The sequence below is a fragment of the Plasmodium gonderi genome, assembly GCF_002157705.1.
Source record: "Plasmodium gonderi DNA, contig: Chr13, whole genome shotgun sequence".
NCBI classification, from domain to species: Eukaryota; Apicomplexa; class Aconoidasida; order Haemosporida; family Plasmodiidae; genus Plasmodium; species Plasmodium gonderi.
In genome coordinates, this window is record NW_021628938.1 from 2,239,310 (window position 1) to 2,266,745 (window position 27,436).

The 27,436-nt window shown below is 29.8% G+C and overlaps 6 protein-coding genes across 6 annotated transcripts; 2 read left to right on the top strand and 4 right to left on the bottom strand.

Moving 5' to 3' along the window:
* Positions 1-1,108: 1,108 nt before the first annotated feature.
* Positions 1,109-4,990, bottom strand: PGO_134160 (multidomain scavenger receptor; the record flags this gene model as incomplete). Its single annotated transcript, XM_028689932.1, has 1 exon — positions 1,109-4,990. One exon carries the CDS (start codon positions 4,988-4,990, stop codon positions 1,109-1,111), a length of 3,882 nt encoding a protein of 1,293 aa, XP_028545733.1.
* A 1,559-nt stretch (positions 4,991-6,549) lies between these two features.
* PGO_134170 (Fe-S-cluster redox enzyme) lies at positions 6,550-8,386 on the bottom strand (the record flags this gene model as incomplete). The annotated part of the gene is made up of 5 exons (XM_028689933.1): positions 6,550-6,614; positions 6,790-6,839; positions 6,976-7,013; positions 7,160-7,221; positions 7,510-8,386. 5 exons carry the CDS (start codon positions 8,384-8,386, stop codon positions 6,550-6,552), a joined length of 1,092 nt encoding a protein of 363 aa, XP_028545734.1.
* A 4,467-nt stretch (positions 8,387-12,853) lies between these two features.
* On the top strand, positions 12,854-14,384 carry PGO_134180 (glideosome associated protein with multiple membrane spans 3; the record flags this gene model as incomplete). The annotated part of the gene is made up of 3 exons (XM_028689934.1): positions 12,854-13,170; positions 13,677-13,984; positions 14,155-14,384. 3 exons carry the CDS (start codon positions 12,854-12,856, stop codon positions 14,382-14,384), a joined length of 855 nt encoding a protein of 284 aa, XP_028545735.1.
* A 771-nt stretch (positions 14,385-15,155) lies between these two features.
* Positions 15,156-15,728, bottom strand: PGO_134190 (vacuolar protein sorting-associated protein 29; the record flags this gene model as incomplete). Its single annotated transcript, XM_028689935.1, has 1 exon — positions 15,156-15,728. One exon carries the CDS (start codon positions 15,726-15,728, stop codon positions 15,156-15,158), a length of 573 nt encoding a protein of 190 aa, XP_028545736.1.
* Positions 15,729-16,988: 1,260 nt separating this feature from the next.
* On the bottom strand, positions 16,989-20,666 carry PGO_134200 (ATP-dependent Clp protease; the record flags this gene model as incomplete). Its single annotated transcript, XM_028689936.1, has 1 exon — positions 16,989-20,666. One exon carries the CDS (start codon positions 20,664-20,666, stop codon positions 16,989-16,991), a length of 3,678 nt encoding a protein of 1,225 aa, XP_028545737.1.
* A 1,957-nt stretch (positions 20,667-22,623) lies between these two features.
* PGO_134210 (hypothetical protein, conserved) lies at positions 22,624-27,412 on the top strand (the record flags this gene model as incomplete). Its single annotated transcript, XM_028689937.1, has 2 exons — positions 22,624-26,430; positions 26,633-27,412. 2 exons carry the CDS (start codon positions 22,624-22,626, stop codon positions 27,410-27,412), a joined length of 4,587 nt encoding a protein of 1,528 aa, XP_028545738.1.
* Between the last annotated feature and the right edge of the window lie 24 nt (positions 27,413-27,436).

The following is a 27,436-nucleotide window of genomic DNA, read 5'->3' on the forward strand; positions in this document are numbered from 1 at the left end:
AATATTATCCCCCTATGTATATTGATATATACCATATATGATGTTGGTAAATGTGTGTATTTTCCCAACATCGCGTAATGCGTTCCTGACCCTGACACAAATCACAACTGAAGAGGGAAAAAGGAAAAAAAAAAAAAAAAAACACAAAAATAAAATGCAAAACGTCAAATGTTAAACAGTAAATACCAAATTGCTACGTAACGTGAACTTTTTCACAAGTCAATGTTTTTATCAATCATGGGAAAAAAAATAAAAAAAAAAAAAGGAAATGAGCATTAGAATACGGAACAAACGGGTAAAACGTTTTTTCGTAAAAATGTGCAATTTGGTATAGAAAGGGGAAATCAGGCTAAAAAAAAATAGCACATGTTCACTAAGTTTAAAACAACTTATTCTTGAAGCATCATAAAAGTAGCAATTTCTTAAGTTTCCAAATGCGTTTTTTCTTTTTTTTTTTTTCATTTTTGCTGAAATTTTCCATGTAATGTGCGCGTTTCACCGTTAGGACATTTTCCCAAATATGAGAATGTTTTATTCTACATGCCCAAAATAGTAATATCTATGTCGTTTCTTTGCGTTCGTTCCTTTTCCTTAATATTATCCCTTTTTTTTTTTTTTTTCTTGTGTGTGTGTGGTCTCTTTAGAAATAAGGGCCTATTTCGAAAAATATTTATTTGCAAAAAGCACCATTCTATTTGTTATTTTACTGTCTCATCGCATCACTTAAATATTTTAGTACCATATACAAACGTAACCCAGTAATTTATCTGCTAACCGAAAGAAGAGCATTCGCAAAGACTTCTTTAAGCATTTCTTTTTTTTTTTTTTTTCCATTTTTGCACAAAAAAAAAAAATTTTTATAAATTCAAAATGGATACTGAAATGACAAAGTGCATAAATATGAATAGCTTAAAGGTTAAGTAACATCATTTCATTCCAACATGAGGATGTAAATGCACATTATCGTAATCACAGGACAGTTTGTAGTTCTACACTACCATATCTTCTCCCAATTGCATGGAATATGTCGGCTAAGTGATACAAAAAAAAAAAAAAAAAAAAAAAAAAAAAAATTCTCATTTCACTAAAATTTGCATATGTCTGTATACTATGAGTGGATGGAAAAAGTTAAAGCAAATTTGTGCTTCGTAGATTGGTAGGATTGAATTCCGTTTTGTATGGATCCCGTGAATTCATCCACATCTGATGCAAGAGCCAAATCGACAGGTCCCCCTTGGATTGATAAGGCACCAGAATGAATGGCAGCTTTGCACAGAGCAGATGTGGGAGTATATATATTTGTGCCAAAAATTTTGTCATTAATTTTATCACAATTTGATGGACACATGATTGTTCGTTTTTCTCCAATTAGCAGATTTAAAAACGATTGACCATTGGTAGAACAGGTAAGAATATCATCATCATCATTTTCTGCAAAAATAGAAAAAGACCGTAATTGTGATTGTCTTTCCGATTTGCTGACAATACCAAAATGCCCTCTAGCTGATTTATATTCTAACAACCCATTAACAATTCGAAGAATAAAAGAAGTGTTTTCATCACCGTTGTTTTTATTAGGTATATATATCCCAGCATGTATGGCTGCTTTACATATGGAAGAATCAGGAGTATAATAATTATTGCTTCCTTTTATAATAAATTTAGATTTAATACAATTATCTAAACAATGAACCAAAAATTGAGACCCTATTTTTCCATTAAAATGGTTCGATAACAAATCATCTTTACATGTTAAATTTAGTTGTTCTCTATTTATTTGAAGTTCTTTGTTTATAATACTTATAGGTTTACATTGGGTTATACAATCTCTTCCATCTACGGTTTTTCTGGTACTAGTACGTTTTTTTTTCTTTTTTATAATCATATCTGTACTGTTATATTGGTTATTTTTTGCATTAATATAATCTAAAGAGAGTGTAGAATTCACCGATTGCTTAATTTCATCATCAGACAAAATATACTTATACACCTCAACAAGGTGAATATTTCCTATGAAATAATCTGTAGTGGCTTGGTTTGATCTACCTATAATTAAATCACCATTAAGTGTAAAATCATATTTTGCTTTATCTAGAATATATTTTTTTCCGTTGATATATAAGTCTATACTTTTGTTGTTTTTATTAAACACCACTGCAAGGTGATATGTATGTCCGATTAATGGCTTGAATTTACTTTTTAACAAATAAGGATTGCAATTTTGTTCAATTATCAATTCATTTTCTTCATTTACTGAAATGGAAATACCCTCACACAAGCTATGAGATAATAATGTTCTCCATTTCCCTTCTCCCCCACTTAATGTGAAATATATAATGAAGGTAAAATTGGATAAACTTTTTATATATTTTTCGTTAGGTAAATTACTACAATTTACAAAATCATTTTCTTTTCCATTAAATCCAGAAAAATTGTTTGGAGCAATCCACTGGAATGTAGGTTGAGTTCCTGTACCCCTTGTACTTAGGGTGTCGTTTCTTTTTTGATCTAATGGGAGTTCATAAAGGGAATGGTTTTTATTTGGATTATCTACCCTATCATCATGTAATGTATCTATTTCTGAATTTTCTTCTCCATATTTTGGGTTACTTTTTCGTTCTTCCTGAATGATGGATCTCATTGGTATGCTGACACTGAAACTTTTGGCAATTCCATTGAATCCATGAGATTCAACATTGTTTCTCTTTGTCCCAACAAAATTCTGGTGCTTATGTGATATGATTATAATAAGTTCATCTGCAACGTTGTTTGACAACACTCCTGCATGAATTGCTGCTTTACATATGTGGGAATCGAAAGTGTATAGAAGAGTTCCTTTTATTATCCCTATTTCTTCATCACATTTTTCAGGGCAGCTAGCTAAAAAAATGTCACCCACTTGTGCATTGCTCAGATCTGCTATGGATAATATTTTGTCAAAACATGTTAATTCGATTTTAGGAGGGAATTTTTTTTTTTCCAAATTTAAAATATTTTTTTTAAGTCCTAATCTTGTGGTTAAATAGTGTGAATTTTGTTCATCTCCATATTCTTCTACCCCATTTGAACAACCAATTACAACATCTTCATCATGAGAACAATAGATATCTTCATGTCTTTCTTGAGCACAGATTTTTAGAGATTTCTCATCCCCTTTGCATTTAACATTTACTGCATTTATCTTATCTGCATCATGTCCACATAAATTTTCACCTGCTATTTGTGTACATGCATGATGAGAAAATCCATTACCCTTTAGACCAATGTAACCTAATTCTTGACAAGCTATTTTTTCTGCCTCTTTTACCCACCCCTCTGAGCATACAGAACCGAATGTTCCATTATAATAGATTTCTAATCGTCCAATTCCGTTAGTAGTAGGAGCACCTGTAGCATCAACTAATCTAATCATTCCATCAGTAGGGAATTCGTTATTACTTCCTTCATTTAGACATTGAATAATAACATCATCATGGTGATCTACACAATGAGAAGAATCATCTGCATTACACTGAAGTAGATTTGTTTCACTTCCAGTACATAAAATACCAGCACTACTGAATGGGTATTTATAGTTAGCACAATAATTTTGTCCATTTACATTTAAGCATATTTGTTTAATATATATACCATTGGAAAATCCTAAATCTTTGCAGGCCCGTTTAGCAGTATCATCAGTGAATGTAAAGTTTGGTCCTCTTTTACATACAGTTCCCCATTCGTTATTATTTTTTCTGATTTCTAATCTTCCTAAGGATGATAATTTTCCAAACGCATCTACAATTCGGATATCACTTTCGATATCATCAATGGATTCTAAATGATATGAATAGAAAGAGAAATTTGGTTCATCTGCTTTTGTAGTAAAATCTATTGCTTCAATCTGGTTTAGCTTTTCTTTTATGGCATAATATTGATTTAAATCATTTCCAACTGTTACTACAATAGAGCCTCCACTTGGCGTTAAGGATCCATCGTGAATAGCAGATGCACAAATAGATGTAGATGCTGGATGTATGGAAGAACCTTCTACAGATGCAAATTCTGCATTTTGACAATTCTGTGGACATCTTACTTTAAATATTTGCACCTTGTTTTGTAACAATTGGGGTAATTTATTTGTATTAATTAAATCACTACCTCGAATATGACAATCTATGTCTTTTGCTGATCCACCATCTATATTATTATCTGACCTTATATTGATTTTTACTGATTTTTCGTATGGGTGTCCAATCCAACTCTTAACATTAAAAACGTAAATTTTATTGTCACTTTTTATTTTTACAAAATCGCAATACCATGGATCGTCGTTATTAACATTATTGTTTAAAATAATATCTTCTATATTTCCTACATCTGATGCTTGAAATTTAATTTTTTTCAACCCTCCTGAAATGAAACCTTCATGTAATACTTTTGTATTACTTCTTTTGTTATTTCCTAATAGAACAATTTCTATAGTCCCTGTTGTCCCTGCTTCGATATCTTTTCCTGTTTGGACATATGCAGTATATATTTTATTTCCAGATAGAAAATATGTTGCTTCTGGATTTAGTTCATTTAATGAACCTGAACAATCGAATATCCAATACTTGAAATCTTTCCATATAGTAATTCTTTTACATTTCCAATTTTTCTTTAATGAATTCAATTTTACATGAACATATTCAGGATTTCCTACATCTGTTGTCACTGCAAATATTTTATTCAATAATCCTTCTTCTTCATTTCCTATGCTTATTTCTTTCGTTTTAAGCCCATATCCATTGGACATAACTATTGAAACATTACTGTATAAATCCACAGCACTGGAAATTACTGGACTTGTCTCTATCATATATTTTGTTATATTTTCCTGCTCATGCTGACATTCTGCATAATCTGCTTTTCCAAATTCGAATTGGGCTTTGCACCATTCTTTACCTTCTAACGCCAAAAGTAACAACTGTATGACCACAAGAATTCCTACACACTTGAGATTTATCATCCTGATGAATTATTTTCTTATCAACTCGTTAATGAAAGGGTAATGCTAGATATACCTATTTCAACACTTTTATGTTAAAAAGACTTAAGTCTACATTTCCTTCTGAACATACCTATATGTTTGTTCGCGGTCGTCAGCTACTTACACACACAGGGGTGAATTTGTAGGCAGATTAGTGAAAGGAGAAAAATATATATTACTTGGACAAACGGGGTAAATATTTCACGATAAACAGAGCTATAAAAATATATTTTTAGAAAAAAAAAAAAAAAAAAAAAAAAAAAAAAAGACTTGCAGAAACAAACAGGAAAGAGAAATAACGAAATTTAAGTGGAAATAATTAAGCTTAAAAAAAGATGATTGGATTTGAAGGCATATTTTTCTTTAACTTTCTTGATTCATTTCATTATATTTCATTGTATATACTATTTGGAAAATTACTTACATAAGAGTCGTATGCATTCTGTTAAAGTTGTTCTCCTTTAGGATACAAATACAAATATAAGAATGGATATATTTGCTATTTCCGTGTGGAAGTAAGTAAAATGACACAAATCTCTATAGACAAGTATTACTGACAAATAAAGATGGAAATTTTATTTATTCATTATTGCCTAAAACAAATAAACGAAAGAGAAATCTACCGCTTTGGGTAAAATCGAAATTATGGCTTTTGTTTATTTTATTCAGTTCATTTGTTTTATTTATTTATTAACAACAGAGTATGTACCACTGTATATTTGAATAACTTGTATATTAGGTAAAGATTTTTTTTTTTTTTTTTTTTTTTTTTTTTTTGCAAATAGTTTCTTCAGACTTGTGCTAACCATAGGCTTATAAGAACATTACAAGAATTCAAATGGTGTATAATCTTCTTAAGTTCATGTAATTGTACACATATAAGCAAGTGCTTGATTTTCACAAATGTGTAGAATACAAAAATGGTACATAGAAATTCCTCTTTTGCGTAGCTAATAACAAATACAATAAAAATGTGTGGTGTGTACATACATGTATCATATTTTTTTTTTTTTTTTTTTTTTTGCCAAATCATTTTGTGATTACAATCTAGACAAATTTAAAAAGGCAATACATATACAAAAAAAAAAAAAAAAAAAAAAAAAAAAATTATAAAAAAAAAAAAAAAAAAAAAAAAAAAAAAAAAAAAAAAAAAAAAAAAAAAAAAAAAAAAAAAACACTTGTGAATATATAATGTACAAAAAATTATTAAAAAAAAAAAATAAATAAATAAAAAGAATACACACAAGATGAAGCAGCGGTGTGAAGAATCAACATATGGGTGGAAGTAAAGTTGTAGGAATGCATATCTCTCGTCCACGTGTGTGAAAAATTGAGTAAAATGAGTGTAACACAAAAACAAGATAAGCCAATTAAAAAATGAAGCCAAAAAAAAATGATGTCAAAAAATAGAGCAGAAACAATCAGACACATTCTTGAACGATCTGGATTTTCAGATGGATACTTAACTGATTATGTCTTTCCCTCATGAAAAAATATCACAAAAAAAATATAGCAAATAAAAATAAAAATAAAGTGGCTTATTGTTCCAACAATGACACATTTCGAACTCCGATTGCTTCTTTCCTCTTTTTTGGCTCATAGTCTGCGGAATATTGGATAGATATGCAGAAGGGTTAAATAACAAAAGAATAAGGCACCTTTTTGTATTTAAGAAAAATTGTCTTTTTTAACTATTATTGTGAGAAAAGGTATAGAATAATAAGTGAGAGTTTATGCACTGCAGAAGGTAACCCCACTTTCAAATGTTTTCACATTACCTGCGTATAACTGACCACACGCTGCATCAATTGAGAGGCCAAAGGAGTTCCTAAAAATAGAGGAAAAAAAAAAAAAAAAAAAGTTTATGACTCTATTAAATTTAGCTAATTTAAGTATAAGCCTGAGATAATAGGAAGGTAATTATGAAAATAAATTGAGTGTTCCATGATATAATCATTTTTAACCTGTAGAAAAATGATATTCCATTCTTTTTCAATACTTTCTGTTAATTGTGAAAAAATGAAAAAGGGAAATAAAAATAAAAAAAATAAATAAATAATAAAATAAAATAACAAAATAAAAAAAAGAGAATAACGATGATTGTGGTGATAACGTAAAAAAAAAAAAAACTCTAATATGTGGTTTTACCTCAAATTGAAGGATCTTATCTTCTTCGTCTACTCTGTGGAAATTCTCATCTACATTTTTTGCTAAATAGGATCAAAGAGGTGGAAAAATCAATACAGTTTGATGATGGGAAAATGTATAGAAAATAGATAATTGGAATCAATATAAACACATAAAAACATGCATGAGGTTATAAATAAAAAATGCATTGGTAGAAGTGTAAAAATATATCCATTCAAATGTTTCATATTTGCATGTTTGGGTTGCAAAAGCAGAGAATATTAGAGGAAAGGTGTGTTTGTGTGTGAGTGGGGGAGATGAGGTTTCTGCATATGCTCAGAACCAATGGAATGTGGAATCACATAAGATACCTTTGTTGTATGGTATTAAACAAACATTATACAGATATCTCACATTAGATGGACGATTACATATATGATTGCAAAGTGCTTCAGCGTGATCCTTTGAATCATTTAAATCTTTAATGAGTATATAACTAATCCATACACGTCTTCCTGTCTGGGCTATTCTATTATCTAATAAATCAAGAACCTCATGAAATGGAAATAACTTATTGATTGGGACAAGTGTGTCTCTTTCTTCAGTAAAGGGAGAATGTAAAGAAAAAGATAAATTAACTTGAGGAAAGAAGTCGTTTAATTTTTTAATTCCAGGTAAGAGTCCAACAGTGGAAACATTTATTCTTCTACTAGATAATGCAAACAAATTGATGTTATTGAAAAAACGAATTGAATCAAAAACATGTGGATTAGCTAAAGGTTCCCCCATGCCCATAAATGAGACATTTTTTATATTAACATTTTTTGATTGAAAATATAAAAGTTGATCTGTTATTTCATCTAATTCTAACTGTCTTTTTATTCCTATTTGTCCAGTTGCACAAAATTTACATGCAAAAGAACATCCTATTTGACTTGATATGCATAAAGATTTATGTGATCCAAAATCTAAGGAAGTTGCTTCTATTTTTTCCTTATCTTTACATTGAAATAAGACTTTATATGCTCTATCATATTTATATTCTTTCAATGGTTTTATACTTAAAATATTTCCACTCAAGGTTTTTATCATTTCTTTTCTTATATGAGATGGAAGATTTTTCATTTTATTTACATTAGTAATTTTTGCTTTGTATATATTATCTAATATCTGTTGAAGTCGATATTTTTCGAATCCATTCCGTTCAATCATTTTGATCAAACTCATGTATCTTTTGGATTTTTCCATGTTGCTCTTTTGGGATATGTCGATGGAGGCCGGGGGGAAGGTAGATGGCGGTGTTTACACCTCTGTATGTGTATGTCTGTGCACATGAGTTGTGCAAAATTTTATTCGCTCTTGCATGTTTGCTTTTGTGTTATTCGTGGATGTTTTGTCTTATTTATTTGGTGCGTTTGTGATTGCTTTATGTGATGTGTAATGCACTATTTATTTTATCTTTTTTTTTTTTTTTTTTTTTCTCCCTCTTTGTTCACTTGAGAGAGAAATTGTACAAGGGACCTTGGACAAAGATACTTATACATAGCAACGCACTTTTGTTCCTGCTGAAGAATTTAATATGATGAAACGAGCTTAGTGCCCAGAATTTACCTATTGTTTTTTTGTTCCTCCAGTAGGTATATATATATATATATATATGTGCGTGTGTATTGCGAAGTGATGTTTCCCCAGAGGATGGTCTTAATTCAGAACAAATTTCATTATAATCCTATAAATTTCCTTGTGTCCATCCTATTTTCTAACTAGAGTAGAGGATATACGAATATATTCCTATCTGCGAATATCTATATATATGTACACAGTTCATGATTTAACATAATTTCTACACTTGGAGAGGGGAATTGTTTTCAACATAGCGTTATGTAAGTAAACACATGAACACGTATACACATCTACCAAGTAGGGAAAAAAAAAAAAAAAAAAAAAAAAAAAAAAAAAACGCTTTCGCACCTCTGCAAAAGAATACCTCTTCAACATACATGGAAATATTTGCACCCTATTTTTAACAAAATTGTTAATTATATAAATTTGAAGTGACATGATACTTTTAGACTAAACTGAGGGAAGAGAAGTCCCGAGTATAACATTTATATTACAGAAAATGGGTATATAGTGTCGCATTGATTTAAAAAAACAAAAAAAAGTTGAGAGATACGAGGTGTAGCTACTCTCTATCCGTTTTGAAAAAGTGGTGAAAAGATAATAAAAAATAAAAGTAAAGAAACTTTAAGAAGAGCATGCATCTTGATACTTAACATGGCCTCAACCACTGTTTAAATACAGTCTTCTTTTTTTTTTTTTCACAGTGAAAATTTTGTTTTTGAATATTTAGGAAGTTATAATTATAAATATATTTGAATATTAAAATTGAAAAAAAAAAAAAAGAAACATAAAAAGAGAATTTTTTTTTTCTTGCATATATATTTATACACCTGCGTTTACTCAAATGTTAGACTTAGGAACAAAAAAAAAAATGATTGAAAATGTTTATTCTTGTTTAATTAAAACGTGCAACATGATTTTTTTTTTTTTTTTTTTTCATATAAGGATTTTTGTTTGACCACCATAAAGAGAACATACAAATGATATGAATACGTAATTTCCTTCGGATGATGTTATTTTCAAGGTAACTATAAAAAAAAAAAAAAAAAAAAAAAAAAAATGTTATCTGGAAAGGAAACAAAGTAGGATAGATGGTTTTATGATTATAAAAATGCATGCACATAATCATAACACATACACATGTGCACATGTTATGTCTCTTTTCGTTTTAGTAGTAATGTGCTTCCTCCCCAAGAATTGTAATCTTTGAGGGGGAATTCCCCTGCTCTGCGATAAAATATGGTTATGTTGTTTATTGTATTTTTATAACATATATAATATGGTTACCATATCATATGTACGTACTTGAGTTTATATATTTGGTAAAATGTAAATCACTGCATGAATTTTGCCAAATCGAAATTACAACGATGGCAAGGTTCCCAATAAGGGACCTCTATTCAAGGATGGTGTATGTATGTGTGTGTGTGTTTGTATAGTACATATATGCGAATTAAAAAAAAAGAAAAAAAAAAGGTTAGGGAATATCCTGATACAAGTTTAATGATAATTTTGTCCCAATTTTTGTGAAACGTGTTATGTGAAAAAAAGTTCTATTGGTAACTGAATAGCTACATTGTGTAAATTACCGGGGAGTAAAAAAAATATAACATCAGTGAGGAAAAACAAAATGTTGTACATGTAATTCGTGCACCCCTTTGTATATACCCATTAGTGAACTCACGTCCTTGGGGTGTATTTGTGTGCATAGTGCTTGTAGGTGCTTATTACCCTTTACGAGGTATGATAACAAGGAGGGTGTAATTATGGTGAATGTTCCTAGTTATGTAGCAGCATGTTGCTATGTTTCTGCAAAAAATAGTTCTAAATTTTTGCATAAATATTTCTATATACAAGAAATGAACGATTGAAAGCCCCCAAAACAGTTTTTGTGGTGACGTGGGAATATTGTGTGTTCCCATGTACATATATATATATATATATATAAATATATATTTATATTTATACATATTTATATACATAGTTGTGTACATAATTAACAAAAGCGCATAGATAAATGCGCATGTGTACGGGAAAAAAAAGGATGAACCCTGCACCTATACCCTTAACACATTCCAGCGATCCAACATGGTAACTGTCTCAATGTAGTGTAATTAAATACGCGAAAAAGAAAAAAAAAAAAAAAAAAAAAAAAAAATTACATCAAGGTATTACAAACATAGGTATTTACAACTTGGTCCTTTTAAATGTCATTTTAATGGCTAACATTTGAAAAAAGTGGTGGGAAAGGCAAAAAAGAACAAAAAAGGATGAAAAAAAAAAAAAAAAATTAATATGTGGAAACGTGAGGAACAAAAAAGAAAAGTACATATGCACAAATGTTTAAACATTAATGTGTGCAATCAGTTACGCACACATATAAAAATATATTCAACATTTCAACACACACACACACAAAAGAAAAAAAAAAAAAAAAAAAAAAAAAAAGAGGAAGTGGAAATACTATAAAAAAAAAAAAAAAAAAAAATTAATATATAAAGAAAACAAAGTGCAAAAACATAAGAATCTGTAACTTGGATTTGTTGGTGATATTAAGAAAAATTTACAATTGTTCAAACATACAAATTACCAAGTTCACTCAACAATGTTTGGTTTAATGGAAAATTATTTCTATGCCTGTTTTTTACGTTTTGTAAATGTGCATAAGTACGTGCACTTATGTGTATATGTGTAATATGGGAAAGAGAACACAAAATAAGTATTACACATATAAACATGTATATATGTATATACATGTATTTGAATAAAAACCATTTTCGCCTTTTGAACAAAATAAATCAGTGTATATGATTACTGACAGTTTTCTGTCTTTATATCACAGTAGTAGGTATTTATACATCAGCATATATTTACACGTGATAGTATTGTAAAACTTCCGCTTTTTTTTTTTTTTTTTTTTTTTTTTTTTTTTTTTTTTTGGATAGTGTTTTTGGAAAATAGGTGCCCGTTTCATAAATTTACGTTATATCAATTACCACCATTATATGTTTATGTCACTTGAAGTTATAAAATGACCTTGTTGTTTGGTACATAATTAAAAGAGTAAGTTTTAGTTATGTTAACATGGGTTTCCCCATTTTTTTTTTTTAGTCTTTCCTAACACTTTTTCTTCTCACTGTGTCCATTTGCTCTGGTTACGTCACTCCACTCATAGCACACTTATTTTTAAATCACGTTAAATGATTCTAAAGAGGAGTGTATTCATAACTAAAAACACATATAAAAGCGCAGTTATAGTTTTAATTTGCGCAAGCATGTGCATGTGAACATGTGAGTAAGAACACATTTGTATAAAATGCATCCTTACGAACATGTCCATATAAATGTACACACATACACATGCGTAAACAAATGTGAATACTAAGTACGTACTTCTTTTGTTATCATTGTTAGTAAAAACAAATTTTGCACTTTTTAAATTTTCAAAATTATCACCGCTGCTCTGTGACGTTATTTTATATTTACTTTTTTTTTCTTTTTTTTTTTTTTTTTTTTCTCACGCACGTTTTTGCGCCATTTCCGCTTCTTTCCCGTTTTATTTCATTTCCTTTTTTTTTTTTTTTTTTTTTTTTCCTCCCATCCCCCCACCCCAATGTTTCGCAGTCCACAGCGGTTATATCTGTGCCTACACATTGAATTTACATAAATAATAAATGCCTATTATTTGTGTAAATAAAAGATGTACACAACATCAGGTTTATAAGTGCGAATTTTTTTTTATTTTCCACATTTCATGTTATTTATTAGTTATTTTATTTATTATATATATATATATATATATATATATATTTTTTTTTTATATTTTATTTTATTTTGTGACAAATTTGAAAGAATTGACAAATAGAATTACCCCTGCGGTGAAAAAGGAGCCAGTAGGTTAAGAAGGGAGAAAAAAAAAAAAATAAAATAAAAAAAGGGGAATAAAACAAAATAAGGGAAATAGGGAGGCTATAGAAGTTTTATCATTTGAATGCACATGCATGTATAAGAATAAGCATACGTAAATACACACATTGGTATAGACCATTTTATTTTCTAACAACAATAAATTCCCCAAATAATTAATTTAAGATGTGGTTCACAACGAGACAAGACGGTCTTGATGACAACTGTCACACCAATAGAGGACCATGTTTTCAAATAAATGGACTTTTCGGAACTACTTTGCGAATTGGATTTTTTTTAGAATTCATTGCATTGACCTTTTTATTTATGGCATATTGGTCAAGTGGAGGAAAGGGATTATTCAGTTATGATTTAAAAAATATGAAAGATGAATATCGTATGGATCAAACATTTAGAAATTCCATAGCGCTATGGAGTGGTGTGTATTTGATAGGGGCTATATTTATCATGTCCTTTCAAGTCCTTCTCGCAGATGATACTTGGTAAGACAAGAGTGAGCATAGAGGGTGGGGGTATACCAGTGGGTGTACTATCTAGGTTACACAAGTGCGTATATAATTGTGTGAACTGATGAAAAAAAAAAAAAAAAAAAAAATGCACAAATTATCACCTCCCCCCATTTAGCTGCTTATGTTGAGCGTATAAATGCTAGCAAAATGAAAACTCTTGAAAAAAATATATATAACAGAATAAAACTAAACTAAACAGAACAGAAAAAAACAAAATATAATAAAGTGCTTATCTGGATGCTAATATAACAACAATAAAGTGAATAGTCACACACACACACACACCGCAATATGCACACACCCAAAAGCAGACAGCAATTTTCAATACATATTTTGCTCCTCATCTATTCCATATTCATCATAATGAATTTCATTTTTTCATTTTTTTATTTTCATTTGCTTTCCATGTGGTGGCTATAATCCTGTTCTACCGTGTCTTATTTTTATTTTTCCTTTATTTTTTCGTCACTTTTTTTCAGCTGGGCAAGAGGATATCGAGCTGGGTCGAAAATTTTGAGATTGGCCTCCTTTTTAGACACCATAAGTGCAACGCTACAGTTTATATTTTATTTATATATATCAAAATTTTACACAAGAAAATGGTATGTCCATTTCAATGAAGGAGGCAGTGAATGGGTATTTTTTATTTTTGTTAGATTAGTTCATGCCTTTTCTTGTTTATTATATGGTCTCGCTGCTTATTTATTGGAAGTATACCACGATGAAGGAGCTGGAGATTTGCATGCATATATAAACGGTGTGATGTTTGCGTTTGCTGGATTAACAGGTAATATTCAATAGGGTTAACGAATGGATTGTTCATTTGCACACGCGGATGCACATACACACATAAATACATATGTGCTAGCGAAAAAGAAATTTATTTGCTTGCATTTTTTCGAGTATACCCAACATATATGCTACTCATTTTACATAATTCTCACCTTACATTTGCAGAAATATTTGTAATATTTTGCAACTCTGGTTGCTATTCAAACTTCTTGTTATGGATGACTCTGGGTGCAGTTTCCCTATGGTCATATTATTTTGAGCCAGAAGTTAATCACGTATCCCCGGCCTTACACGAAACGGAATTAACAAATGACGTTGAACAACAAGTGGAGAAATTCTCACGATATACTCCTTATCCTCAAGATCAGAACCAAAATGCATATTACCCTGCATAATTTTCTGTCTACGTGTGCGTGAATTGTTTTAATTTTGTTTTGTTTTGTTTTTTTTAAATGTGTGTTCGTAAGAAGTGAGGAAAGCAAGAATGTTAAATATTTGCATCTTCATGTTAGCAAGTTAAATGCTAATCTTCCGATATGTTAAATGTCAATGCGTCTAAGCGAAAAATGTATTAAAATCCAAATGAAAACAATGAAAGAACATAAACGACATGTAAAAACGTTACACAGTAATAATGTCGCAAAGACAAAATGTTATCATTTAATCTATTTTTTCATTCATAACTCTTTTATTTGTTAACATGTGCATACACATGTATATACACATATGCTATGCACATTTAAAAGTTAAAAAAAAAAAAAAAAAAAAAAACAGGTGGGAAAATACCCCCATTTTTTTTGGACAAAACTATGTTCGTTTCAATTACTACATACTAAATTTAAATATTCAACTGATCAGTGCATTCACTTGATAACATACTATTGCTTAAATGATTACAAAAAAAAAAAAAAAAAAATATTACTCTCTTAAGTATGATTTTTTAAAAACTGATATAGATTTATGTGGTGTATAAAGTATAACTGCTGCTTCATCATTAAAATTGTGTTAACGAATTTTCAAAATTATCGAAAAAGAAATGACTCAATGGAGAATTGAAGATATGTAAAAAAAGGTGATAAAATAGATCTAGTAATGAATTCTTCATTGATTGTCCTTCTTCCTAACATATAATCATCAATTTTGTGTTAATCCTGTTACTGCATTATTCACTTTTGCAACTCACTCATTTCAACATTGGTTTTTCCATTTTTCTCCTCATATACATAAACAACAATGGAATTTTTCGCAATTGCCATTAGTATAAAACTTGGAGTCGGTTGAGAAAGCCATGGTTGAAAAGCACCAGTTGCTGAACCTGGGTTAATAAAATATTTTCCTCCATATCGGACAATTGAATTTTTATGAGTATGACCAGTAATAATTATGTCACTATCATATTTTTTCTGCCATTGTAAAAGTGCGTTTGTATCACCCCAAGGAATAATTTGATGACCATGAGTTAATGATATTTTAAAATCTCCAATCGTGAGAAAAATGTCTTCAGGAAAATCATACTCATCATCCATATCTCCTTTGGTTATATGAACAGAGTCAGCAATATTTTTTAGCAGCTCCAAATTTTCACGGCTTCCAACATTCCCTGTGCATAGAACATGTTTGATTTTGTCTGTTTTTAGCAGATCCTTAAAGCAGTCAGGAAGTCCCAAATTTCTCATGGGCGAATGGAAATCACCGATAAGCAAAACTAGTTCACCTATATCTTCCAGTTTTCCACTCATGTTGGTTTTGTAGTGTGTTGATATTCGCTTTTGTGTGCGTGTGGAAGGGGTAACCGTAAATGTTTACAATTCCTGAGGAGTTAATTATGTACAGCTGGGAGTGTGAGGTTATATCCTTTTACTGGTATGAGAAATTGGAAATGGTATGATAAATGCATCACGTTTTTGAAGGAACTCCCAGAAATTTTGAACCTTACTTATGATCCACTTTTCATGTGCTCATTTTGGTCTTCAAAATTTGAAATTTATTCGAAATGTATCTTTTTTTTTTGCTTTTAAACAGTTGGTAAGCCAATTAGTATACACGTGCCGTTAGAAACGTTCAATATAGTATGACTGCAAGGCAATTGTACAGGTTCTATAAAAGGAGGTAGCAAAAATGAAATAAAAAAAAAAGAAAAAAAAAAAGAATTTACATGCCCGCGTATGTGTATAATATGTGTGTATATCTCCCTCACCATCCAAAAAAAAAAAAAAAAAAAAAAAATTAAGTAATGTAATGTAACGCTTTAAACGTTGAAAGTGAAAGTACTGCTTTACACCTGCGTAAAAACAAAGTTGCAATCATTATCTATTTGTCATTATCCTGGAAAAAAATTTACAAAAAAGGGAAAATGTTTTTTGACATTTTAATGGCATGCTTAATTCGATAAAAATCCTACGACACACACATACAAGTTAGATTCGTTTTAGCATGCTTTGCTTAGAATAAAAAGAATTCATAACTTTATATATATTCAGTAAAAATGGTATATTGAATGATCAAAATTTAAAAAAAAAAAGAAAAAAAAATACGACGAAAATTGTCCATCAGGTGAAACAAAAAAAAAAAAAAAAAAAAAAAAGGTGATGTAGATAATGCTATGAAGATTAGGCTATGTGAAGAACTATAGCACAAACATTCCTTTGAAAACTTTTAAAAACACTTAAAGCCGTTTAACATTTAAAGATAAAAGGGTTTGCACGCGCACTTATAAGTTCACTACTTGGCGAAACTGTTCTATAAGTGTGTCTGCAAGTGTATATGTATGTGGTATGAATATATATATATATATATATATATATATATATACATACACACATGCAAACATATACACATACAGATACGTGTAAAATCGTTCCGCTGCTCACTGCGTGCAAACAAAGGAACACAGCGTGGGTACTTATGATGCATAATGATTTCTTTACATACAAATCCTATACAGACACAAATTTGTGCTGTAGGAGAAGTAGACGAAAGAAAGGAAAAGCGTGAGCATGTTAGGAAACAAGTTGCTGAATGGAAGTCTTCAGCAAATGTACATTTATTTGATTATCATTTGATAGTGTTATGTGAATGGTGTCATTTGGTTCGTATAAATTCGAAATTAAGAATGAAGCAATTGGATCTTCTAGGTATTTATATAAAGCTCTTCTAATTGATCTAGCACCAAAATTCATATCGTATATATTATTATCATCACTACAAATATAGTTAATTACTTCTTTATCAATAACTAGATTGAGATTTTTCCTTTTTTTAATTCTTTTTTTCAAATCTCCAGTCATATTTTCGAAAATGTTAATAACATCTCTTTTGAGAAATTGTCGGAAAATTATTTTTTCATCTATTCTGTTCAAAAATTCTGGTAAAAATTTCTTTTTCAGTTCTTCTTCTATTTCTGGTTGTAATTCATCATACCACTTATTAGTTCGTAGTTTTTCTTCAAAAATTTCGTAACTATCACTCGATCGGTTATATGGTAGATTCACGGGGTTCTCTACCTGGTAAGTTTTGTAATCTTTCGCCTTAGTGGTAGAATTGGTAGAACTTAAATCAACATTACTTTCGTTCATTTTATCATTTGTAATTTTTTCAAAGTTTTGTTGATTTTCCCCTATGGAGGAAGGGGCGAGATTTGCTTCTTCCCCTTTTTTCCTTTTTTTGAGGTAATATCTGAAACCTAAATTTGAATAATTTTTATTATACAACTTGAAATAGTCAGTAATTATATCTGATCCTATATTCGTTGTCATAAAGATAAAGGTATTTTTAAATGAAACTTTATTTCCTTTGGAATCTGTTAAAATTCCATTATCCAATATTTGGAGAAGAACATGTAAAACTTCACTGTGTGCCTTTTCAATTTCATCAAAAAGGATGATAGAAAATGGCTTTTTCTTTACACTTTCTGTTAATTCTCCACCTTCTTTGTAACCTACATAACCTGGGTAGCTGCCAAATAACTTACTTACTGAATGCTTATCTATATATTCATTCATATTTATTACAATTAAATTGTCTTCATTAAATAAATATTTTGATATGACTTGAGCACATAATGTTTTTCCAACACCGGATGACCCACATAGTAGTAGTGTACCAATGGGTTTATTCGGATCCTTTATATTTGTAATGGCTTTAAATAAATACTTGGATAATACATCGATTACTTTTTCTTGTCCTATTATTACTTTGTTTAATTTCTCCTTCAATTTCATTATTTTTTCCTCTTCTTTTTTGTTTTTTTTGATGTAAGAAATAGATGACTTCTTACTCACAATGTCTTCAATAACATCTGATGTCACATACTTCATGTGCATATTTTCGATATAATTTTCGGCCTCGAAATTTTCGTTGGATTCTTTGTTTAATATTTCACTGGAAGTAGGTTCATCATTCGGCATTCCTCTATCCAGTTCATTTTTACTTAACTTATCACTATCAGGTTTTACGTTCCCAGCTTTAGTTTCATCCATATCAGCTCCGACTTTTCCCGCCTTACGAAGACTCTCATTTCTCAACTTTTGACGCATAAATATTTCATATCTAATTTTTTGATAAGCACCAGCTTCATCCAATATATCAATAGCTTTGTCTGGAAAATTTGCAGTGGGAAGGTAATCTTCCGTTAGGAGAACAATTGACTTTAGGGAATCATTCGTGTAATAAATGTTGTGATACTTTTCATAGTTATATTTAATTTTTTTTAATAATAAGAGAGTTTCTTTAGATGTGAATGGTTGTACAGGAACACAATTAAATCTTCTTCTAAGAGCTTTATCCGATTCGATATATTTCGAATATTCTTGAAATGTTGTTGTCCCTATACACTGTAAATTGTCTGAAGAAAGAAAAGGTTTCAATAGGTTGGATGCATCTAATGATCCCTCTCCACTTCCTGCACCAACAATTACATGAATTTCGTCTATAAAGAGAATATTTTTTTTTTTTTTGTTCATGTTGTTTAATAAATATTTCATTTTTTCTTCAAATTCTCCTCTATATTTGGTTCCAGCTACAATATTACCAACATTAAGTTGATAGATTCTACAATTTCGTAAATGGTATGGTACTTTATCTTTTAAAATTAAATATGACAAATGTTCAATAATGGCTGTTTTTCCGACCCCACTTTCTCCAATTAACAATGGATTCGATTTTTTTTTTCTCCCTAATATTTCAATTATTCTTTTTATTTCTTTTTTTCTCCCAAAAAAATGCTCATCCCCTTTTTCATATGCTGCTTGTACCATATCAATGAGACAATCTTTGATAAAAGAAGAGTTTATTATTTTGCTGTTTGGAACAATATTATTTTCTTCATAATTTTTGAATTCTCTTGTTTGATTCAGGTAATCATTACTGAGATTATTCATGAGGTGTCGATTTGAATGTTCATTGCCTGAATTCCTCATTCTTTGATCTTCTCCGTTTTTCTCCATCATGTTGTGATTTTGTTCACTTTGGTAATTGTTTCTTTCGTTGTAAGTATCATGAACATTGAGATGTGCATTGCTACAATCTGTGGTATCTCTTTTCATATTTATAGATGATATGGAAGAATTCCTCTCATCGTAGCTCATTATCTGGCTTTTCAAGTTATTTACACTTATGTTTAGCTCATTTAGGTATTTTAAAAATGCACAATTATTATTTTCTTCAGCCATGTTTATAAGAGCGATAAGTATATCCGTAACATTAACGAACATTTTTTTTTTCCTCCTTGCTTCTAGCACTGCATTTTGAAGAACCCGTTTGCAGTTCTGCGAAAACCTTATTTCTGAATTTTCGCTAGATAATTCATCTGAATCTGTCTTTTCCAACTTGATTATTTTTTCATCGATGGAATCTTGATCATTCCCATGGCTACCTATAACTCGATTTGCTGCTTGAAGAATGATGTTATCAGTTGTTGTGTTATCACTTTCGTTAAATTGATCAAGAGACTTATCAGTTTTAACATCATCAGTTGTTGAAATGTCACTACTTTCATTCTCCAAATTTTTCAATTGATTAATTTTATCCTCTATATCTTGTATATGTTTATCGATAAAATTTTCCACTACTTTCTGATCATCATCTTGATCATAAGCTAAATGTCCTGTTTCTCCTTTTCTCAAGTTTGCTTCATTCGTATCGTTAGAAGGAAGAAAAAGATTTTTTGATATCACTTGATCATGTCCACTACATTGATGAGATGTTTTTCTTGTTAAACTATTTTTGTTGTCTTGATTCTCCGAGGTATTTTCATCATCATCATTGCCACTACTTCCAGCATTATCTTCTTCTGTTTTATTTATTTCCATATTAAATTTATCTAAAAATGTCGTTAGCGAGACATTAAAAAATTTTAAAATGTGTTCTATTAAATTACAGTCTATTCTGATAATAGAGATTAGCAAATGTTTCAATAAAATCTCTTTCTCATGATCATTTTTTGCAACTTCCCTGGCCATAATTAGTGCCTTTATGCACTTTTCATCGTACTCATCAAACAAAGACAAGAAGAGTTTGTTACTCCTTTGCTTTATTCTTCTACAATATCTTTGCACTTTTATGGTTTTGTGTTTGTTTATCTGGATGGGACAGTTTAAAAAGTTTCTTACTACTCTCGTGTGTATATTTTCAACAAGTTTGATCGTCAGTATGGAGATTAGGAGATATACTGCGTTCATTTCCTGTCAGGTTTCCTACTATCTATTAGTGGTTTGGTCCTTTCTGTCAGTGGTTTGGCTTTTCTTTATGCAAATGTGCCACCCACTTTGAGTTTCCTGCGATTAGCCATATGCACTTTTGCATGTATTCTTATTCATCCGGTTTTGTGCTTGCTTGGAAATTCTGAATGATTGTTTTTTTTTTTTTTTTTTCCACAAATAGATTATAACATTTCAGTTGTACGCAACAATCTCTCTATTAGATGGGAGCTTGTACTGTTTGGTTCATAAAGTTGTCGTGCAAGTGTTTGGAATTGTAAGAAGCTCAAGAATTTGTAAAGATATGCATATTTTACAAATGTGAAGCCTTAGATTGTTTTTGTGTTACGTTACTCTGACAAAGGCATTATCTTATTTTGCATTGTTCCGTATTACTTTATGTTGTCATGGGTTATTTTTTATACACTGCTCTATGTTATTACCATTGCATTTTTTTTTTTTTTTTTTTTTACTTTATTTTATCGTTTCATTTTCGTTAATAAAAACTTCTCTTTGCTCTTCTCTCTTAAACTTTTTTCTTATGTTTTGTTTCCATGATATTACGTCACAAAGAAAAGGTCCTACGTTTCAAAAGCCAAGGTTAAAACAAGCCCATAAACAAAAAAAAAAAAAAAAAAAAAAAAAAAAAAAATTTGTTCCTACATTATATATTTGGTAGTGTTCCTGTGAGTGCAGGAGAAACTCATCTAAATATTCGTATCCATTGGGGTGTACTCAACATTTTTGCATAATGGTTAACTTGATGAAATCAATTTTTTTTTTTTTTGCACAAGTGGGAAATTATTGACGCGGGTGAAGAAAAAGAGAAAAAAAAAAAAAAAAAAAAAAAAAAAAAAAAAAAACACATACATACATACATGCATAGAAGTAGGACCCCTAGTACTGGCCATAAAAATCGAAATGTAGAAAATTCAAGGGGGAGAAAGTTATAATGTGTAGGTGGAAATTCTATTATTCGTCTGTTAGTATGAGAATCTTCATTTTTTCCACTCCCTCTAAAGGTGTGGGTGAGAAAAATGTGGAAGTAGTAATGTACAGGTATGACACATATTAAAACTGATAATCATGCCAAAACTGTCCCCATGAAGGATGAACTCTTAAGCGCTACAAGTTTGTCCAAACTGTTGAATAGAAGAAAAAAAAATTGGGGATCTGTAAATGAGGAGGAGCACAGGTAGAAGTGGAGATAGATATATGAATCTGAATTGGAATCTAAATGAAAATGCAGTTTTATATGAAAATAAAAGTGATGAACCGAATTGAACCTCACAATCAGAGTATAAAAAAAAAAAAAAAAAAAAAAATGTATAGCTAACAAATGTATACGCGTGTGCGTGATCGTGATCGTGTGCATGGATCTCAAATTTTCCTATCTAAGCATTAAGTAGACTTTTTAGTTTGTACTCCTCGATATCGATACAAAATATTCATAGTGAAGGAATAATGGACAAATTTAAAGAAATAAAAATGAAAATGTTAGAATGGAGTAGTTTATATTTACACTTGTCAGAGCTACTATTTGATTATTTTTAGTGCGTTCCAATTGCTGTCGTTTGTGGAAGTGGAAAAGGAAGAAAACTTCTTTCTTGACGGTAGACAAAAGGGAGGGAGAAAAAAAAAAAAAAAAAAAAAAAAAAAAAAGAGCAGAGCAGGGGGAAGGGGTATAGGACGGAGGAAATAATAATAAAAAATAATAATAAAATATAATGATAAAATATAATAAGAAGAATAATCATAAGAATAATAATAAACAATAATAAAGTAATAAAATAAATACGCATACCTAGGTACATAGGAACATACATATGCATAGCTGTGTGTATTTTTTTATTTTTTTTTTTTTTTCTGTTTATGGGCTTGTTCCCACACTTGGAACAGGCTAAGCAATTTTAAAGGAGAGGAAAAATTACTTGGCAAAATGTATACGTTCGAAAAAAAAAGAGAAACATACTTCACAAAAGCTATTTATGCGTATGGAATATGTAAGAACATATACAACCCGTTTCATTTAGTAGATGAAAATTGCATTTTTTACTGTATAGGATCTAATGGAGTTATACATTCTGTTAGAGAAAAAAAGCAAAGATTTTTACTTAGTGATGAAAAGAGTTATGGTATTATCTGTCTGGGCATAAGCAATGATAAGAAGTTACTAGCATTAGGAGAAAAATCGATAGGAAAACCTTTCGTTTCAATATATACAAATAATTGTAAGCTTATTAAAAGATTAACATTAGAAATTGTAGATAATGAAAGTAAAATTGTGAACATATCATTTTCTTCAAAAAATAAATACCTATATTGTATAACTAATGGAAGTACCAAAAGCTTATTTTTGTGTTATGATTGGTTCCAGGAAAAGTTAATTTTTAGTAAAATTTTTCCTCCAACTATTTTTTGTGATATTTGTGAAATTTTTTTGAATGTCCAGAATTCATCATACATTGCTTTGCTGTCAATATGTAACGTCAAAAATACGAAAGATCAAAATGGGGGCTGTGAGTCGAATGAAAGCGCAATTGCAATGTTTGAAGCAAATGTCAATAAGGACCCAGATGTGAACAAGAACCCAGATGTGAACAAGGACCCAGATGTGAACAAGGACCCAGATGTGAACAAGAACCCAGATGTGAACAAGAACCCAGATGTGAACAAGAACCCAGATGTGAACAAGAACCCATATGTGAACAAGGACCCAGATGTGAACACGGGTACAACTCATTATAATGGGTTGCAACTAGACATGGGGGAAGAATCTACCATAAGAAATCAAGAGGGCAATAAAACTCCTAATGAGGATAAGAGAATGGAAGAAAAGAAGAAGAGAGAAACATTCCAAAGTGGATTATCCAAAGAGAGACATGTATTTCTGTATCATAATGTCGAGAGAAACTTAGTAGAAATAAAAATAAAAAATAAAAAACTAGAAAAAATTGACCAAAATTTTACTAATTGTTGTTGGTTACGAGATGGTGTTTTATTGCTAACGAATAAAAATAATAACTTAATTTTTTATGATATTAAGAAAGAAAAACTGAAGATATTTAACAAGCATGTAAGTAACAAAAACATTATGAAGATTATTTCTCTGACAAGGGGATTTCTCCTATTCGACAACGAGTTTATATATATTTATGAGAAATCATCCGACTTGAGCAATAATTTATGTTATTCAGTAAAATATTCCATACGATTTAACTATTGTACTTTGTTGAATAGTTATTGTTTGGTTTCTTCTTGTGAAAGATTTTTGTATTTTTTGTCTCAAGATGGAAATTTGAAAAAGCTCGATATGTCTAAAGGGAGATGCAGCAATACAGGTGATTCCAATGAAGAACTTATGGAGGCGCAATTGGAAGATGGAAAAGGTGTCGAATTGGAAGATGAAAAAGGTGTCGAATTGGAAGATGGAAAAAGTGCCTTATTGGAAGAAGGAAAAAGTGCCTTATTGGAAGAAGGAAAAAGTGCCTTATTGGAAGAAGGAAAAAGTGCCTTATTGGAAGTTGATAATCCAAACGTTTTTAAAAATAATGAGAAGCATGCCGAAATGGTGCTAGAGGATATGAGTCCTGCCAAGATAAACGACTTTGATGTGTGCTTAAAACACCCTTTAATAATAATATGTTATGATGATAATATGATAAAAATTATTAATTATAAGAAGAAGGAAGTAGTAATGAGGAATTCATTTAATAATGAACCTTTGCACTTATCAGTTCATTGTTCAGGTCACTTACTTCTGGTAGCCTTTACAGATAAGTTGAGATTATTTCACATATTGTATAACAAATTAAAAATAAGAAAAGAATTTTTTTTAAAAAATTGTTCATGTTGTAAATTTTCAAATGGTGGAAGTTTCATGGCTGTGTCTAAAATTTCAACTTTATATATATACAAAACGTATACATACGAACTTTTCTATGTGTTGAAATCTCATGTGAATTATATCACCGATTTAGTATGGAGTTGTAACGACTTTTCTATATTATCAATTGGGAAAGATGGGTATTTATTTGAGTACTCTCTATACAATAATGGAAATAAAAGTATGGAGATTATGCAAAAAGAAAAGAAATTTTTAAGTATCGATTTAGAATTTTTAAATGAGAAAAATAGAAAAAATGAAAGTGATAAAGAAAATAATGCTAGTCTTTCCACTCAAGGAAAATATGGAAATGAATATAAAAGTTTCAATAATTTCCAAACAAATGAAATGAAAAATGTGTACGTTTCTTGTGATGATAAAACTGTGAAACAATTTTGTAATTCTAAGATTGAATGTATTTTAGAATCAGAATATAATATTGATAAAATATTACTATATAAAAATAAATTCTTAATTGCTACATTTTACAATGGTTATTTTTGTAGAATTCGATTTTATATGTTACCTCTCTCTGGGTTATACTTAGAAATCCCTTGTCATATAATGAATTGTGTTAATTTGAAATTGGATATAAATAGGGAGTTGCTGTTTAGTTGTTCTAGAGATGGTTCTATATACATTTTCTCGATAGAAAAAATGGATACTAGTTTTTTTTCGTCCAATAATTGTGTAACCTTGAATGCAACTGAATGTTCTTCTCAGAGTGGTAATGAATATGTTACAGGAGGAACAACGGTACACACAAGGAAAAGTGAGGAAGATCACAATGGAGTGAATTTAGAAAAAGGATCAATTAGAAGCAGTGAAAATGACACGACTAATGTATACAGAGAAAATTTGATGGAGAAAGGGGCGTTACTGTGTGGTAATGCTGGTTTAAGCAGAAAAGAAAAAAATTCACAGAATGTGTATTTTTCAGATGAACAAAAAAAAGGAGAAAAAAAATTAAGCTTGTCCGATTTGAGTTTAGAAAAGCCAGAAAAGAAAAATAATAATAAGAGTTTATTAGGGTTGAATACAAATAAGAAAATGAAAAATAACTTTCTACTGTATGATTTAGACAACAAAACGAATTACATTCTACATGAAGATGAAAAAGAAAGCGATGATATTTTAATCGACTTTTATTATGTACAGAAAAAGAATAATGAATATTTAGAATTACAGAAAAAAATTACAAATTTGAAAAACCAAATGCAACTAGAAATGAAAAATAAAGAATCGATTCATAAATCCGAAATGAACAAATTGGATAAGGAAAAAAATGTAGAAATAAAAAAATTGATAAAAATAAATAAAAACATAATAAAAGAAAAAGACAAAGTAGAGAAAACATGTAAAGAGGCTCTATACGAGTTGGAGGAAAAACATACCTATTTTGTAAATCAGTTAAATTCACAATTTTATTTAACTAATAAAATATGTGAAGAGAAGTTTCTAAAAATAGAAGAAGAGTTTAATTTGTACAAAAAAAATGCGACAAAAGAAATTTTAGACTTAAAAAATGAACATGAAATGAATATAACACAACTGATTATGGATAAAAATAAGGAAATAAAAAAAAAAAATGATGTTATAGAAAATTTTAAGCATCTATATGAAAACTTGCAAAAAGAAAAGGAAGAGTACATAAAACAAATGGAAGAAGATGTCGATGAAGAAATTTTAATAATAACCAAAAGATATGAACAACAAATTGAGGAGTTGAAACAGGATAAATACGATTTAATGGGTAAATTTAAATTGTATGAACATATAGAAGGGGAACTGAAGGAAAATATTCAGGTTCAGAAGGAAAAATTTGTCAAAAATAATATCACTGCCAAGAGGCTACAGGAGGTAAGATGTGAGAATATTGAGATGATTCTATTTTTCATATCCAAAGAGTTGGGATATTTGACTAGTGTGTCTGTCTATTGTGTTGCTTATTTAAGTTCCTACAAAGGTGGAGGACATAAGCCACCATAAAAAAAAAAGTGTTCATTATAAATGTAACTTACCCTTGAAAATACAAGCGTTCATTTTTTATATATCTGTGCAGAATATTGACCATTTAAAGGGAGAAGTAACGAATCTAAAAGACAACATTTCAGAGATGGAAAAAGAAATAGAATTAAAAAACAATGATATTAATAAATTAAATAAAAAAAATGAAGAATTAGAAAAATTGAAAATTGTATTAACTCAAAAGATAAAAGATTTGGAATCCAATTTATCCCCGAAAGATTCGGAAATAAAAATCATGAGAGAAAAGATTAATGAAATGTCAAAATGTTTTGAAAATAATCATAAGAAAACTGTTAGTTTGCACATTGAAATTAATGAATATAAAATGAAAATAAAAGCATTGCACGACGATTTACTAAATAATAATAAAACGATTGGGAATTATGAAAAGATACTGAAAAATATACAAGAACACATTAGGGAGTGCTATTTGCATCTGCATGATAAGAAAATCTTCAATTCTTCTTTTTTGAATTTATACAACAAATTCCATAAAGTCAACGACGTAAAGAATTACGACACCAAAAATGTTTTTTCTGAATATATCAGACAAAAGGAACATCTCGAAAATATGATAGAAGTGTTAAAGGACAAATTGGAAAAAGAATCGGAAGCATTCCGCACTGAAAAAATAAAAATGATGAATGAAAATTCCCTCCTCCTCAAGGAAATAAACGACTTGAAGGTGGACTTGAATTTTTTGAAGGCAGAATGTCACGACGCTCAACTGCTCAACAGAAAAGCTCAGTTTTTGAGCAAGTACAACAAGGGGAAGAAGGTGCAGGGAGCGAAAACGGGTCATGAGGGGACATAAATATAGAGAGAAAAGCGCAATCGT